This window comes from Dama dama, chromosome 19 (assembly GCF_033118175.1).
Source record: "Dama dama isolate Ldn47 chromosome 19, ASM3311817v1, whole genome shotgun sequence".
Classification (NCBI taxonomy): domain Eukaryota; kingdom Metazoa; phylum Chordata; class Mammalia; order Artiodactyla; family Cervidae; genus Dama; species Dama dama.
The window spans coordinates 82,007,316-82,021,437 of NC_083699.1; the positions used below are offsets into that span (position 1 = coordinate 82,007,316).

At 42.0% G+C, this 14,122-nt stretch overlaps 1 protein-coding gene across 1 annotated transcript in view; it reads left to right on the plus strand.

The window, feature by feature from the left end:
* The first annotated feature begins 7,483 nt into the window (after positions 1-7,483).
* The window catches only part of LOC133074024 (inhibitor of carbonic anhydrase-like), a 42,810-nt gene continuing 36,171 nt past the window's right edge, over positions 7,484-14,122 (plus strand). Inside the window, exon 1 of the mRNA XM_061167996.1 lies at positions 7,484-7,549. Within this exon, the coding sequence (XP_061023979.1) occupies positions 7,510-7,549 (40 nt within the window). The 5' untranslated portion in view covers positions 7,484-7,509. The remainder of the gene's footprint in view (positions 7,550-14,122) is intronic.

Consider the following 14,122-nt stretch of genomic DNA (forward strand, 5'->3'; position numbering starts at 1 on the left):
TGAACCAGGCAATTCAGATAGAAAAAGATATGCGGGAGGAGAGACAGAGCCACACCTGGGCTTGTTCAGAGGCACCATGACTGGAAGCCCCCTGCTCTTCCTGACTCATCACAGTGCTCCTTGTCACAGGCTGCCACACATCTCTGACATTTCTAGGACCCAGTGAAGGCCTTGGAGGAGGAAGAGGGGAGTCATGTGCTGTGCATAGTCACTCAGTCGTGTCTGACTCTTTGCGACTCCATGGACTGTAGCCCACCAGGCTCCTCTGTCTATGGGGATTTTCCAGGAAAGAATACCAGAGTGGGTGGCCTTTCCCTTCTCCAGGGTACCTTCCCAACCCAAGGAGCGAAGCCAGGTCTCCTGCATTGCTGGTGGATTCTTTACCATCAGACTATGTACAAATAAGGGGGTGCATAATTTAAAAACGAGGTTAGTAAATGATCTTTCTTGCTATAGAAATAGTCTCTGTGGTGGCAAAATATTTATTTAAACTGTTGTCTTCATATCTGGAAGGTAGAACATATAGATCAACTGAATCCACTGAAGGAGGAGGTAAAATAGGATGTTACTAGCATGCATTGGTTGCTATTGGCTGCATTTAATTTGGTATTATAAGAAAGTGCTAAACTCAGGGAAGGATTAGCTTGTTTACATGCAAGAAGTAAAAGGAATTTAAAAATCCAAAACTTGGATTTTGCAAGGTTGGAAAAGCTGATTGCATCTAGGCCCTAAAAATGAAAAGAAACCTGAGAGAAGGTTTCCAGAACAAACGTACATTATACCTCATCCATGTGAAAAAGACCTACGTAAGAGTATGGGCCTCCTACTCAATCTGGGTTGTTGTTGTTCAGTCTCTAAGTCATGTCTGACTCTTTGAGACCCCATGTACTGCAGCAGGCCAGGCTTCCCTGTCCTTCACTATCTCCTAGAGTTTTCTCAAACTCATGTCCATTGAGTTGATGATGCCATCCAACCATTTCATTCTCTGTCACCCACTTCACCTCCTGCCTCAATCTTTCCCAGCAACAGGTTCTTTGCCAATGAATCAGCTCTTCGCATTAGGAGGCCAAAGTATTGGAGCTTCAGCATCAGTCCTTCCAATGAACATTCAGGACTGATTTCCTTTAGGATTGACAGGTTTGATCTCCTTGCAGTCCAAGGGACTCTCAAGAGTCTTTTCCAGTGCCACAATTCGAAAGCATCAATTCTTTGGTGCTCAGCTTTCTTTATGGTCTGACTCTCAAATCCATACATGACTACCGGGAAAACCATAGCTTGACTATATGGACCATTGTAGGTAAAATGATGTCTCTGTTTTTTAATAGCTGTCTACGTTTGTCATAACTTTTATCCAAGGAGCAAGTGTCTTTTAATTTCGTGGCTGCAGTCACCATCTGCAGTGATTTTAGAGCCCATGAAAATAAAATCTGTCACTGTTTCCATCTTCCCCCCATCTATTTACCATGAAGTGATTGTTAGGTATCATTAATTGAGAGAGAAACAGGTATGGGGTTAAGAATAGCAATCAGGTTTGAGAGAACTGTGAGTGTGGCAACTCCTGTAGGGGAACAGCTCTGCCATGGCTTCCTGGCAAACTTGTACGTATCCATACAGGTGAAGGTTGAAACTGTAGCACATCTAAGCCAAACACTCTGTGAGCCTGCTGGAACATCAGAGGATGGAGGCCACCTTCCACTTGTCTTCCCACCTGCCCTAGAAGAATGTCATCAGATAACTTCTCATCACCTCCCAGATTCTGATGAAGTGTGCTCTCTGCACTGCTCCCCTCAGAACAGAGCTGCAGAATATAAAACCACATAGCTATGATCTAGATGTGGTCCCCAGTGATGAGGTTTCTCAAATCTCAATTGCAGTCACCAGCCCCTTTTCTTCAGTATCATCCTTTTCAGTGTGGGGGTAAGGACTCAGTAAGCTAGCATCTTTGGCTTCTTCTATTTTTGCTATCTATGGAAGCAATAAATATGTCTCATATATCTTCACCAACTTCATCACTCAGGCCTTGCCCTTGTCTTGTATGTGTGAAACTGACTGGGAGCAAGTAGATATGAAGGTTACTAAGGTTTTGAGGTCATTGTTGTGTGAAGAAAACCAGAAATTTGGAGTATTCAAACTTTAGTATAATTTTCAAACTTGCATAATAGGAAGTGGGTGAAAAGTCATACAGCCTTCAGGGAGCATTAGTTTCTCAATACCCTATCTAGACCTGGTTAGAGAGGATCATAGAAAAGGAGGACCCTCCAAGATGGTCTTTGGAAAACACTGAGCAAAGGAACTACTTTCAGAGAGCAGAACCTGAGTCAGGAAGAGGAACTATCCAGTGTCTCTCAAGTAGGACTTCAAAGTTGATACTGACCAGCAACAGCTAGGGATCTCCCCTCCTTCCGGAACTTTCTGAAAAGGAATTTTACTGTAGTTGTTCTGTCCCTGCTCCACTATTATATGTCACCATGTGATTGGTAGGGATGAGGGGTGAGCAGCAATCGATCTTTTCAGTCCATATGTCACTGGACCATCCAGTGGATTCTGGCAGAGACTGTGTAGCCAATCCTTAGTATCCCATACATATCCACTCAGCCTCACCACTCACAGGCATATTGGGAAATTTCCAGCTGCCAGCACCTGTGTTTCTTTGCACGAAGCATTCTGTGACACCAGGAGTCTGCGTTGCCACCTGCACAGTAGTCCAGGAAGCAAGGGGATTTATGACCCATGAGAAAAAAAAAACCTTCAAACGATTACTGACAGGAGTTGGTGTACAAAGACTCTTGTTTGCAAGCCTCTTGGATGGGTTATTTTACCCTTGCTCCCAGAGTTTCCCCAGTGGAATTAAGCTCCAGTCTCCATGGTGGTAACTGACCTGTCAGTATATCCTTTGGTTGCCTTCTTATGCCTGGCTCTCTTTCTCATTCTCTAATTTTATTTTAGCAAATATTCTTTATTTTACCAAATAAAACATTTGAAAAGTCTTGTCTACAAGTGTGTTTTCTGGGGAAATACAAACTAAGACAAAAGACCAAAGACATGTGATCTCTTTGATAGTGTATGTTGTTGCTGGGACAAAGTTGCTGAGCCAGGGATTCCAGTTCCCATCCTGTCTGCATCTCGGTGGGGTCATGTGACTGAGCTTTAGTCAATAAAATATAAATAGAAGTGATGTATAGCACTTCTAGATCTGGTTCATGGAAACCTCTCATACCTCCCACACTTTCTTATTCTAGGTGTCAACACACAAGGCAGTCTTGGAAACCACATGTTGAAACTGGCAGAGCATCTCTTAGCCTGTATCTCTGATTGATTAACCAGAGCTATGAAGGTGGAACCCCCCACCCCACCCCACCCCTGCCTGTCCAACAAAATAAGACCTCTGATTCCAACTGGGCTTTATATTAGCAGGAAGCCAACTTCCATTATGTTAAACCATTGAGAGTTGGAGTTTCATCTGTTATGTCAACTAGTACCAGCCTAATCAATTCTGAAGTTGCCAGAGTTTAAACAAATATGTTACCATTTCAAAAACTGTTTTTATCATCAGAAAGACCCTTGGAAAGAGGAAAAAGTGAAATAGGTTCAGAGATAAATGCCAGAGGTCACATGGGGAAGAGCATGGACTTGGAAGCATGCTGCCTAGTTTGAATGCTGGCTCTGACACGTACTGACTGTCTGATCTCGGGCAAGCTACTTAACCTCTTGGTGCTTCACTTTCTTCCTATATGAAATGGGGATGACAATAACTTATGTTATTGTGTGTGTATATATATATGTATATACATATATATATATACATATACATATATATATTGTATATATGTATATATATAATGTAACTAACTTATGAGGTTGCTATAAATTAATATTTGAAAAACACTTAGCTTAGTGCCTGGCACACAGTTATGATAAATTTACAAATTCCTAATTTTCCAAAGGCCATCATGAAGTCTTTCCATTGTTTCCTACAATACAAGGTAATCTGCTCTGCTGTTATGATCGTGTCAAAGCAACAGAGATGGCTTTAGGACTACGAATGTCCTTCCTTTGCAATATGACTTGACTACAATAAATAGGAATTTTCCAGAGTTTACTCCACTCAGAGGTCAGTGGGTATCTTGGGCTACTGGTTTTAGGCTGTGTTAGCTTTAGGCAGATCATTAACCTTAAAAGCAATGCTCATCTCTTGACCCTATTTAGTTTTTGCCCACTGACCTACAGAGAAGATTGCTCAACCTACTTTTGAGATAATCCTTTATGTGCATTTATTCACCTATTTGACAATTTTTTGAGCCTTACACCAGACACTATTTTCCAACTTAGGGTTAGCATGTAAAACAAGAAAAACGTTAGACCGTATTTCTTTTCAAAGGTATGAATAAACGAGGAGTTGGGACAGTTGTAAATGAGCACAATAACCTGTAAAAATTCATTCATTCAGTTAACAATATGCTAGAATCTTAAAAAAATAAAGATTAAAAATTAGTAGCTAATGTCATCCTCATTTGTGTTTCTGTCATGTTGAAGTAGCCTGTATAAGAATCGGGCTCTTGTTGAGCACATCCAGATGTGGATAAAGCCCCAGAAAACATCTATTTAACAGCATTAGACATTAGAGGTGCCAAGTTTCTGGGAAAGGGAAGGGGTAACCCAGAGATATACCCATTTGAATGCAAAGTTCCAAAGAAGAGCAAGGAGAGATAAGAAAGCCTTCCTCAGTGATCAGTGCAAAGAAACAGAGGAAAACAATAGAATGGGAAAGACTAGAGATCTCTTCAAGAAAATTAGAGATACCAAGGGAACATTTCATGCAAAGATGGGCTCAATAAGGGACAGAAATGGTATGGACCTAACAGAAGCAGAAGATATTAAGAAAAGGTAGCAAGAATACATAGAAGAACTGTACAAAAAAGATCTTCATAATCCAGATAATCACAATGGTGTGATCGCTCACACTCACCTAGAGCCAGACATCCTGGAATGTGAAGTCAAGTGGGCCTTAGGAAGCATCACTACGAACAAAGCTAGTGGAGGTGATGGAATTCCAGTTGAGCTATTTCAAATCCTAAAAGATGATGCTGTGAAAATGTTGCACTCAATATGCCAGCAAATTTGGAAAACTCAGCAGTGGCCACAGGACTGGAAAAGGTCAGTTTTCATTCCAATCCCAAAGAAAGGCAATGCCAAAGAATGCTCAAACGACTGCACAATTGCACTCATCTCACAGGCTAGCAAAGTAATGCTCAAAATTCTCTAAGCAAAGCTTCAACAGGATGTGAACTGAGAAATTCCAGGTGCTCAAGCTGGAATTAGAAAAGGCAGAGGAACCAGAGATCAAATTGTCAGCATCCATTGGATAATACAAAAAGCAAGAGAATTCCAGAAAAAACATCTACTTCTGCTTCATTGACTATGCCAAAACATTTGACTGTGTGGATGACAACAAATTGTGGAAAATTCTTCAAGAGATGGGAATACCAAACTGTCTTATCTGTCTCCTGAGAAATCTGGATGCAAATCAATAAGCAACAGTTAGAACCAGACATGGAACAATGGACTGGTTCCAAATTTCAAAAGGAGTACATCAAGGCTGTATATTGTTACCCTTCTTGTTAGACTTATATGCAGATTATATCATGAGAAATGCCAGGCTGGATGACGCACAAGCTGGAATCAAGATAGCCAGGAGAACTAGCAATAACCTCGGATATGCAGATGACACCACACTTATGGCAGAAAGCAAAGAGGAACTGAAGAGCCTCTTGATGAAAGTGAAAGAGGAGAGTGAAAAAACTGGCTTAAAACTCAACATTCAAAAAACTACAATCATAGCATCCAGTTCCACCACTTCATGGCAAATAGATGGGGAAACAATGGAAACAGTGAGAAACTTTATTTCCTCGGGCTCCAAAATCACTGCAGATGGTGAGTGCAGCCGTGAAATTAAAAGACGCTTGCTCCTTGGAAGAAAATCTATGACAAATCTGGACAGCATATTAAAAAAGCATATCTTTGCTTTTGTCAGCAAAGATCTGTCTAGTCAAAGCTATGGTTTTTCTAGTAGTCATGTATGGACGTGAGAGTTGGACCATAAAGAAAGCTGAGTGCCGAAGAATTGATGCTTTTGAGCTATGGTGTTGAAGAAGACTCTTGAGAGTCCTTTGGACTGCAAGATGATCAAACCAGTTCATCCTAAAGGAAATCAGTCCTGAATATTCACTGGAAGGACTGATGCTGAAGCTGAAGCTCCAATACTTTGGTCACCTGATGGGAAGAACTGACTCTTTGGAAAAGACCCTGATCCTGGAAAGACTGAAGGCAAGAGAAAGGAGTGACAGAGGATGAGATGGTTGGGTGGCATCACGGACTCAGTGGACATTAGTCTGAGCAAGTTCTGGGAGTTGGGGTGCTGCAGTCCATGAGGTTCCAAAGAATCAAACAGGACTGAGCGACTGAACTGAGCTGAACTGAACTGATGCAACACCAAGCCTCGGATTGTGCATCAACAGCAAGGTAGATGACTCTTACAAATATAACCTTGAATGAAAGAAGCCAGATGCAACATTGTACATTGGTATGATTCTATGTCTATAAAGTTAAACAATCAGCAGAATTAGTCTGTGTTGCTAAAAGTCAAGATAACGGATACGCTTGTGGGAAGATGGGAAGTAACTGGAGGAGGGGCACCCCCCCCCCCCCCATTAACGTTCCTTTTCTTGTGTTATATGCTTGTGCTCATTTTGTGATAATTCATCGTTGTATACTTGGGACATGTGACGTTTCATGCATGTTTATTACATTCAAGACAAAGTTTTTAAACTCTCTCTAAATTCGGAAGACTTGCCCCAGGCAGAGCTCATAGACTTCCGGAGGAAGTCTTCCCCAGTCTGAACCTGCGCTTCACCAGATCTCAGCCTTCAGCACAGGGTTGCAGGAGACCATTTTATGGGGGTTGGGGGTTGGAGAACTTCTGGGAGGGACCCGGAGTGGGCATCCGAGACGCTTTGGAGGAAGAGTCTGAGGATCCCTGAAAATTGTGTTCAAAATGTCGTATATACGTGTGCACATGCCTTCCTAGAGGAGGGATCCACAGGTTTCACCTCGTCTACCGCCCCCCAGTCCCGAAAGGGAGGGCCACGCAAGAGGTGATGTCTATCTAGGTCAAGGAACCCGCAATCTAGCTCCTAACCTGGGGCCCAGGCGGTCACACTCACCTTGGGCCTCAGTGTCTCTCTCCAGCGGTCTCCGGGGTTGCTGCGGCTCGTACATCTTGGTGCGGACCTCTAGCTGGCCAGCGGAGATCCAGCCTCGCAGCTCCCGGCGCTGGGCAGAGATGCAGCCGAGGCTCGGCTGGTGAGATGCCGGCGCAAGGGATGGGGGTGTGGCGAGGGCGATCCGCCGGAAGAGCGAACCTTTGGGAGGAGGCGGACCCGCCCCCTCGCGGGCAGGTAAAGCTAGTTGAGGCCCTGGGAGCCGGGTAGGTGTCGCGCGCCGACGAGGAGAATGAGGCTCGTCTGCTCCCTGCTGTGCGCGGCCGCCCTGGGTGAGTGCGCACTGGAAGCTGGGTGAGGGCTGCCCCTAGGATGGGGATCGGGTACCAGCAGAGGGTCAGCCACGGCGGGACGCTACACTGCCTGGGCTAGGGCGGCTTCGAAGTAGCCCAGAGTCTGGCTGGCTGCAAAGTGCCTTCCACCCCCGGAGGTGCATCAGTACACCCGACAGGCAGTCGCCCCTGAAGAAACCCTATAGCCTAGGACAGCAGTTCACAAACTCCTATGACCAGCCGGCCAAATTCCGCCAGCCGCCTGATATACAGCAGACTGAGCTAAGAATGGGTTTTACATCTTCACATGGGTGGAAGAAAACAAAAAGAAAAATAGTTTTGACACATGAGAATTAAATGAAATTCAAACGTCAGCGTCCATAAATAACACCTCACTGCAACAGGATCAGGCTCATTCAGTTAAGTCCTATCCACGGCTGCTTTTGGGCTTCCCAGGTGGCTCAGTGGTAAAGAATTCTCCTGCCAGTGCAGGATACGCAGGTTTGATTTCCGGGTGGAGAAGATTCCCTTGGAGGAGGAAATGGTAACCCACTCCAGTATTCTTGCGGGGAAAATCCCATGGACAGAGGGACCTGGCAGGCTACAGCCCATAGAGTCGCAAAGAGTCAGACCTGACTCAGCGTCGAAACAATAACAACAACAATAGCTGCTTTCAGGATTTAAGGCAGCGTTGAGTAGTTGCCGCAGAGTGTATGGCTCACAAAGCTAGTCATTGCCTAGGTAGCCCAGTAAGGAAAATGTTCATGACCCCTTGCCTGAAGGCTGTTCATCCCATTTAGAGTGGAGGGTCAGAGGAGAGAACGGACTTTTTTCCCCAGGACTCACAGACTATTAATAAGAGGGGCTGAAGCCCCTGAGGTAATCTTGTCAAGTGTCTAACCAGAAGGATATTTCCTGCACTGAATGTCCAATGCCTCCCATCCCTACTATACACTAGAGAGGTGGACAAATATGGGAGACAAACACCCACCCTAGAATGAGATCCACCCACCTCTCAGTGCATGTGACTCTGAATGGTCCCTTGCCCTCTCTGAGCTAATTTACTCCTCCGTTCAGTAGAAATTACTTTTTCACAACAAACACAGCTGCTGTGCACGTGATGTGAGGTCATGTGCCTAAGGGCAGAGCTCTCGGGCACAGATGCGGTATCACTGGAAAAAATCCTGCCCTTAAATGAAGGGGGCCCCTTCCTGTGTTGGGATACGGGCACGGCTCTTGGTTGGGTAATTGCAAGGAAGGTAACAACAGTACAAAGTCACTGAGCTCATGCAGGTGGAAGCCCTCCCAGGCTGAACGACTGGGTTCCGTCCAGCCCTGGTTCTGTCAGGTCTCAGGTTGTCTTAAGTCATTTCTGGGGCAGTGTATCTATCATGGGGGGAGGGGTAACCTGGGCTGGGCAGAAGAAGGCAGGATATGCAAGGAGTGCTTTCTGGGCCTCCCTGGCCACTTGCTGCCATCTAGGGCCACAGAGGGAGCTCTGCTGGGGCTGAGGAAGGCTGGCAGGGCTGCTGCTGCTGTGGTCCAGCTATGGCCACGGGAAATCTATGTGCAGCCCCTTGGTCTCTCCCCGTTCTCCCTGAACAGTGCTTGTGTTGTTTGTTCTTCTCCACCCTTCGCCTGGCAGTGTCAGGCACTGACACTCTCCCAGTCAGCTCTGTGTTTACTAAACAGAGGCGAGAGCTGCCTCTCCTCTGTCCTCGGCCCACTCCACCCCAACATTTCATCCCTCTTGGCCGTCGGCAAGGCTGGAATTGGGGACTGGCTTTCTTCAAAGCTCAGTGTTCTTTTCCAATAAAAATTCTTCAGGTGGCAGATGACAGGAATGTGACCAAACTAGCTTAAACTAAAATTGTCAGTGGAGAGGGGGTGGTGGTTAGGAAACGTAAGAGCCAAGAACCAGAGGCTCAGAACAGCCTGTCCCTCCACCTCGGCTTCCGCCTTTCTTGATCTTTTGCTCTTCTGGGGAAGAGATTTCTCCGCACAGTGAGCATGGGCCACCAGACTGAAATATTCGAGGTGGGCTCTGAGTACCCCTTCTTGAAATTGTCACATGATCTGATGGAGTGTTATTGATGGCTGGTGTAGTTTAGGCTATTTGACTCCATTGACCCTTAGCTTGTTTACATACACTCTCTTTCTTTTTAAAATAACTTTTACTTACATTTAAGATAATGCCTTTCTTTATGTACACATACAGTTCAATGAATTTCAACAAATATGCCTACCCACATAACTACCACCACAATCAAAACACAGAACATTTCCGTCACTCTCAAACTGTCCACTATCCCTTCCTAGTCATTCCCATTTTTTCCCACTTTAGATAAGTTTTTCCTTTTCTAAGATTTCACATAAATGGAATTATATAGTACCTAGTCTTTTGTGTCTGGCTAATTTCATTCAGCATAATTGTTTAGAGATTCATCTACATTGTTGTTCTCTCCTTTTTACTGCTTAGTAGTATTTCACGATGTGTCTTTACTGCAGTTTGTTTTCCATTACTTTCTTAGTGGATGTTTAGATTGTCTTCAGTTCAGTTCAGTCACTCAGTCGTGTCTGACTCCTTGTGACCCCATGAACCGCAGCATGCCAGGCCTCCCTGTCCATCACCAACTCCTGGAGTTTACCCAAACTCATGTCCATTGAGTCAGTGATGTCATCCAATCATCTCATCCTCTGTCGTCCCCTTCTCCTCCTGCCCTCAATCTTTCCCAGCAAATGAGTTAGCTCTTTGCATCAGGTGGACAAAGTATTGGAGTTTCAGCTTCAACATCAGTCCTTCCAATGAACACCCAGGACTAATCTCTTTTAGGATGGACTGGTTGGATCTCCTTGCAGCCCAAGGGACTCTCAAGAGTCTTCTCCAACACCACAGTTCAAAAGCATCAGTTCTTTGGCGCTCAGCTTTCTTTATAGTCCAACTCTCACATCCATACATGACTACTGGAAAAACCATAGCCTTGACTAGATGGACCTTTGTTGACAAAGTAATATCTCTGCTTTTTAATATGCTGTCTAGGTTGGTCATAACTTTCCTTCCAAGGACTAAGCGTCTTTTAATTTCATGGCTGCAGTCACCATCTGCAGTGATTTTGGAGCCCCCCAAAATAAAGTCAACCACTGTTTCCACTGTTTCCCCATCTATTTGCCATGAAGAGATGGGACCAGATGCCATGATCTTAGTTTTCTGAATGTTGAGCTTTAAGTCAACTTTTTCAGGTTGGGGATATTATGACTAAAACTGCTTTGACAATTAGTATCCAGGTCTTTGGGTGGACATATATTTTTATTTCTTTTGGGTGAATATCGAAGAGTAGCATTGCTGAGTCATAATGGTAAGTGTATGTTTAACTTGTTAAGAAAATGTCAATTTTTTTGAGTAGTTGTACCATTTTACATTCCTACCACCAATATGAGAATTTCAGTTGCTCTACATCCTGCTAACACTTGGTGTTGTCAGTATTTTCAGTTAGTCTTTCTAATAGATATGTGTAGTAGCTCACAATGATTTTAAATTGCATTTCTCTGAAAAGTAATAATGCTGAAGATTTTTTTCATGTTTTATTGGCCACTTGTATATCTTCTTTTATAAAGTGTCTATACAAATATTTCCCTATTTTTCAACTGGATTATTTGACTTCTTGAGTTAAAAAGCCCTTTATATTTTCTAGATGCTAGTCCTTGGTCAGATAAAGTGTATTATTTACACTTTACTTACATATTACTCAGTCGTTTCCAACTCTTTGTGACCCCATGGACTATATAGCCCACTAGGCTCCTCTGTTGTGGAATTCTCCAGTCAAGAATACTGGAGTGGGTAGCCATTTCCTTCTCCAGGGTATCTTCCCAACCCAGGGATCAAACCTGGGTCTTCAACATGCAGGTAGATTCTTTACTGTCTGAGCCACCAGGGATAGATGTATTATAAATATTTACTCCAAATTTGTGGCTTAGTTTCCCATTTTCTAAATGATTTCTTCTGAACAGCAAATGTCTTGCATTTTGATCAGGTTCACTTACCTAATTTTCATTTTTTATTATGTTTTATGTCGTCTCTAAAAATATAACTGGCTAGCCCCACAAGTTGCAGTATTTTCCTCTTTATTTTATTTTAGAAGTTTTATAGCTTCAGGTTTTGTATTTTGGTTTATGATACATTTTTAGTTAATTTTTGTGTGTGGTGTAAAGAAAGGGTTGCGATTCATGTTTCTTGTATGGATATCTGGTTTTTCCAGGACTTGTTTTTGAAAAGAACATCCTTTCATCGCAGAATTACCTTGACAGCTTTGTTGAAAATCTACTGCCTCTATAGTAGTAGTACTGTTATAGTATGGTAGTAGTTTTAGTTGCTCAGTTGAGCCTGACTCTTTTCTGTCCCACGGACTATAGTCCACCTGGCTCCTCTTTCCATGGGATTCTCCAGGCAAGAATACTGGAGCGGATTGCTGTTCTCTTATCCAGAGGATCTTCCTGACCCGAGGAACAAACCTGGGTCTCCTGCACTGCAGGCAGATTCTTTACTGTTTGAGCTACAGGGAAGACCCATTGCCTCTATATGGGTCAATTTCTAGACTGTTATGTCACATTAAGCTTTAATCTCTCCTTATGACAAGATCATGCTGCTTTGGTTACTATAGCTTTATAAGTGTTGAAATCAGATAGTATAAATCCTCTGACTCTATTGTGCTACTTCAGTGTTGGTTTGGCCATCTAGATATTTTGCATATCCAAACACAGTTTTGAATCAGGTTATCAATTTCTATAAAAAGCAAGATTAGGTTTGGAGTTTTATTGAGATAGCAATTATAGATTATTTTGAGGTGAGTTGACATCTTAATATTTAGTTTTCTAATCCATGAGCATTCTATATCTATTTATTTAGGTCTTCTTTCATTTATCTTGGGAGTATTTTGTAGTTTTTATGTACAGGTCTTATTCATAATTTGTTGAACTTTTCTCTAGATAGGTCATTGTAAGTAGTATTTTTAAAGTTTCATTCTTGTAGTTTTTATCTTTTCAGCATGGTAGAGATCCAGTTGATTTTAGAATATTAACCTCAAATCTGATGATCTTCCTAAACATTTATTCCTTAAAGTTTCCTTTGTAGAGAAACATGTTATCTATGAATATAGACAATTTTGTATCTTCTTTTCCAATCTGTGTGGCTTTTGTTTCTTTCTTGAGCTTTGTTAAAATGATTAAGACCTCTATTACAATGTTAGAAGTGATGAGACTGTCTATCTTTGACTTGTTTCTGACCTGAGAGGGAAAGCATTCAGTCCTTCACCATTATGTATGACAGTAAGTGTGATTTTTTTGTAGATGCTCTTTATCAGGTTGAGGACATTTCTTTCTATTCTTATTTTGGAATTTTTAATTGGCTAGTACCTTTTCTGTTCTATTGAGATTATCATATGGATTTTTCTGTTTTATTCTGTAATATGTATATGTATATGTATATGTAATATGTAATATGTATACTGATTAATTTTTGCACTTATTTCAACTTTTCATTCCTGGGTAAGGGATAAATATGTGTGTGTTTGTGTGTGTGTGTGTGTGTGTGTGTGTGTGTGTATTCATGTACTCAAAAAATTTTTGGCTGGATTTGATTTGTTAATATTTTTTGATTTGTTAATGTTTTGTAAATGATTTTTGTGTCTGTGTTCATGGGGGATATTTGGCTGTAGTTTACTTTGTCTTTAGTGTCTTTGTTTGGACTTGGTATCAAGTTAATGTTGGGTTTAGAAAATGGATATTTTTTCTAAGGAGTATTTTCTAGGAGTATTACTTTCTCCTCTACTTTAAAAGGTAGTTTGTGTAGCACTGATGAGATTTCTGTTTTAAGTGGTTGATCGAATTCATCAGTGCAACCACCTGGGTCTAGAACTTCCTTTAACATTCATTGTAGTGCAAGTTTACTGAACCCAAATTCTCTCAACATTTGTTTGCTTGGAAAAGTTTGTTTTTGCCTTCAATTCTTAAAGTTATTTTCATTGGTTGTAGATTTCTAGGTTAGTAAGTTATTTTTCTTTTAGCACTCTAGTGATATCATTCCATCGTCTTTAACTTGTGTGGTTTCTGACAAAAAGGGAGATATTTATTGTCTTTGTTCTTCTGTACCTAATTTTGCTTCTTTTGTCTAGTTGCTTCAGAACTGTGATTTTGTAGTTTTCATAATATTAGGAAATATTCTGACTGAATATTTCTTCCCATATTTTTTCTTGCCCCTTCCCTCCTTTTTTATCCCAGACTCCAGTTACATGTATGTTAGATCACTTGATACTATATGATAAATCACTGAGACTCAGATCATTTGTTTTTTGACTTCTTTTTCCTCTCTGCTTCATTTTGGATAGTTTCTAATAATGTCTTCCAGATCATCTTTTTTCTCCTGTAGTATCTGTTAATCCCACCTGATGGGATTTTCATTTCAGATATTCTATCTCTAGCAATTCTTTTTGGCTGTTTACATCTTACATTTGTATCCTCATTGTGCTCAAGTTTTTCTTTTCTGAGGTGGTCACTATTTATGAAAAATATTTCACATAT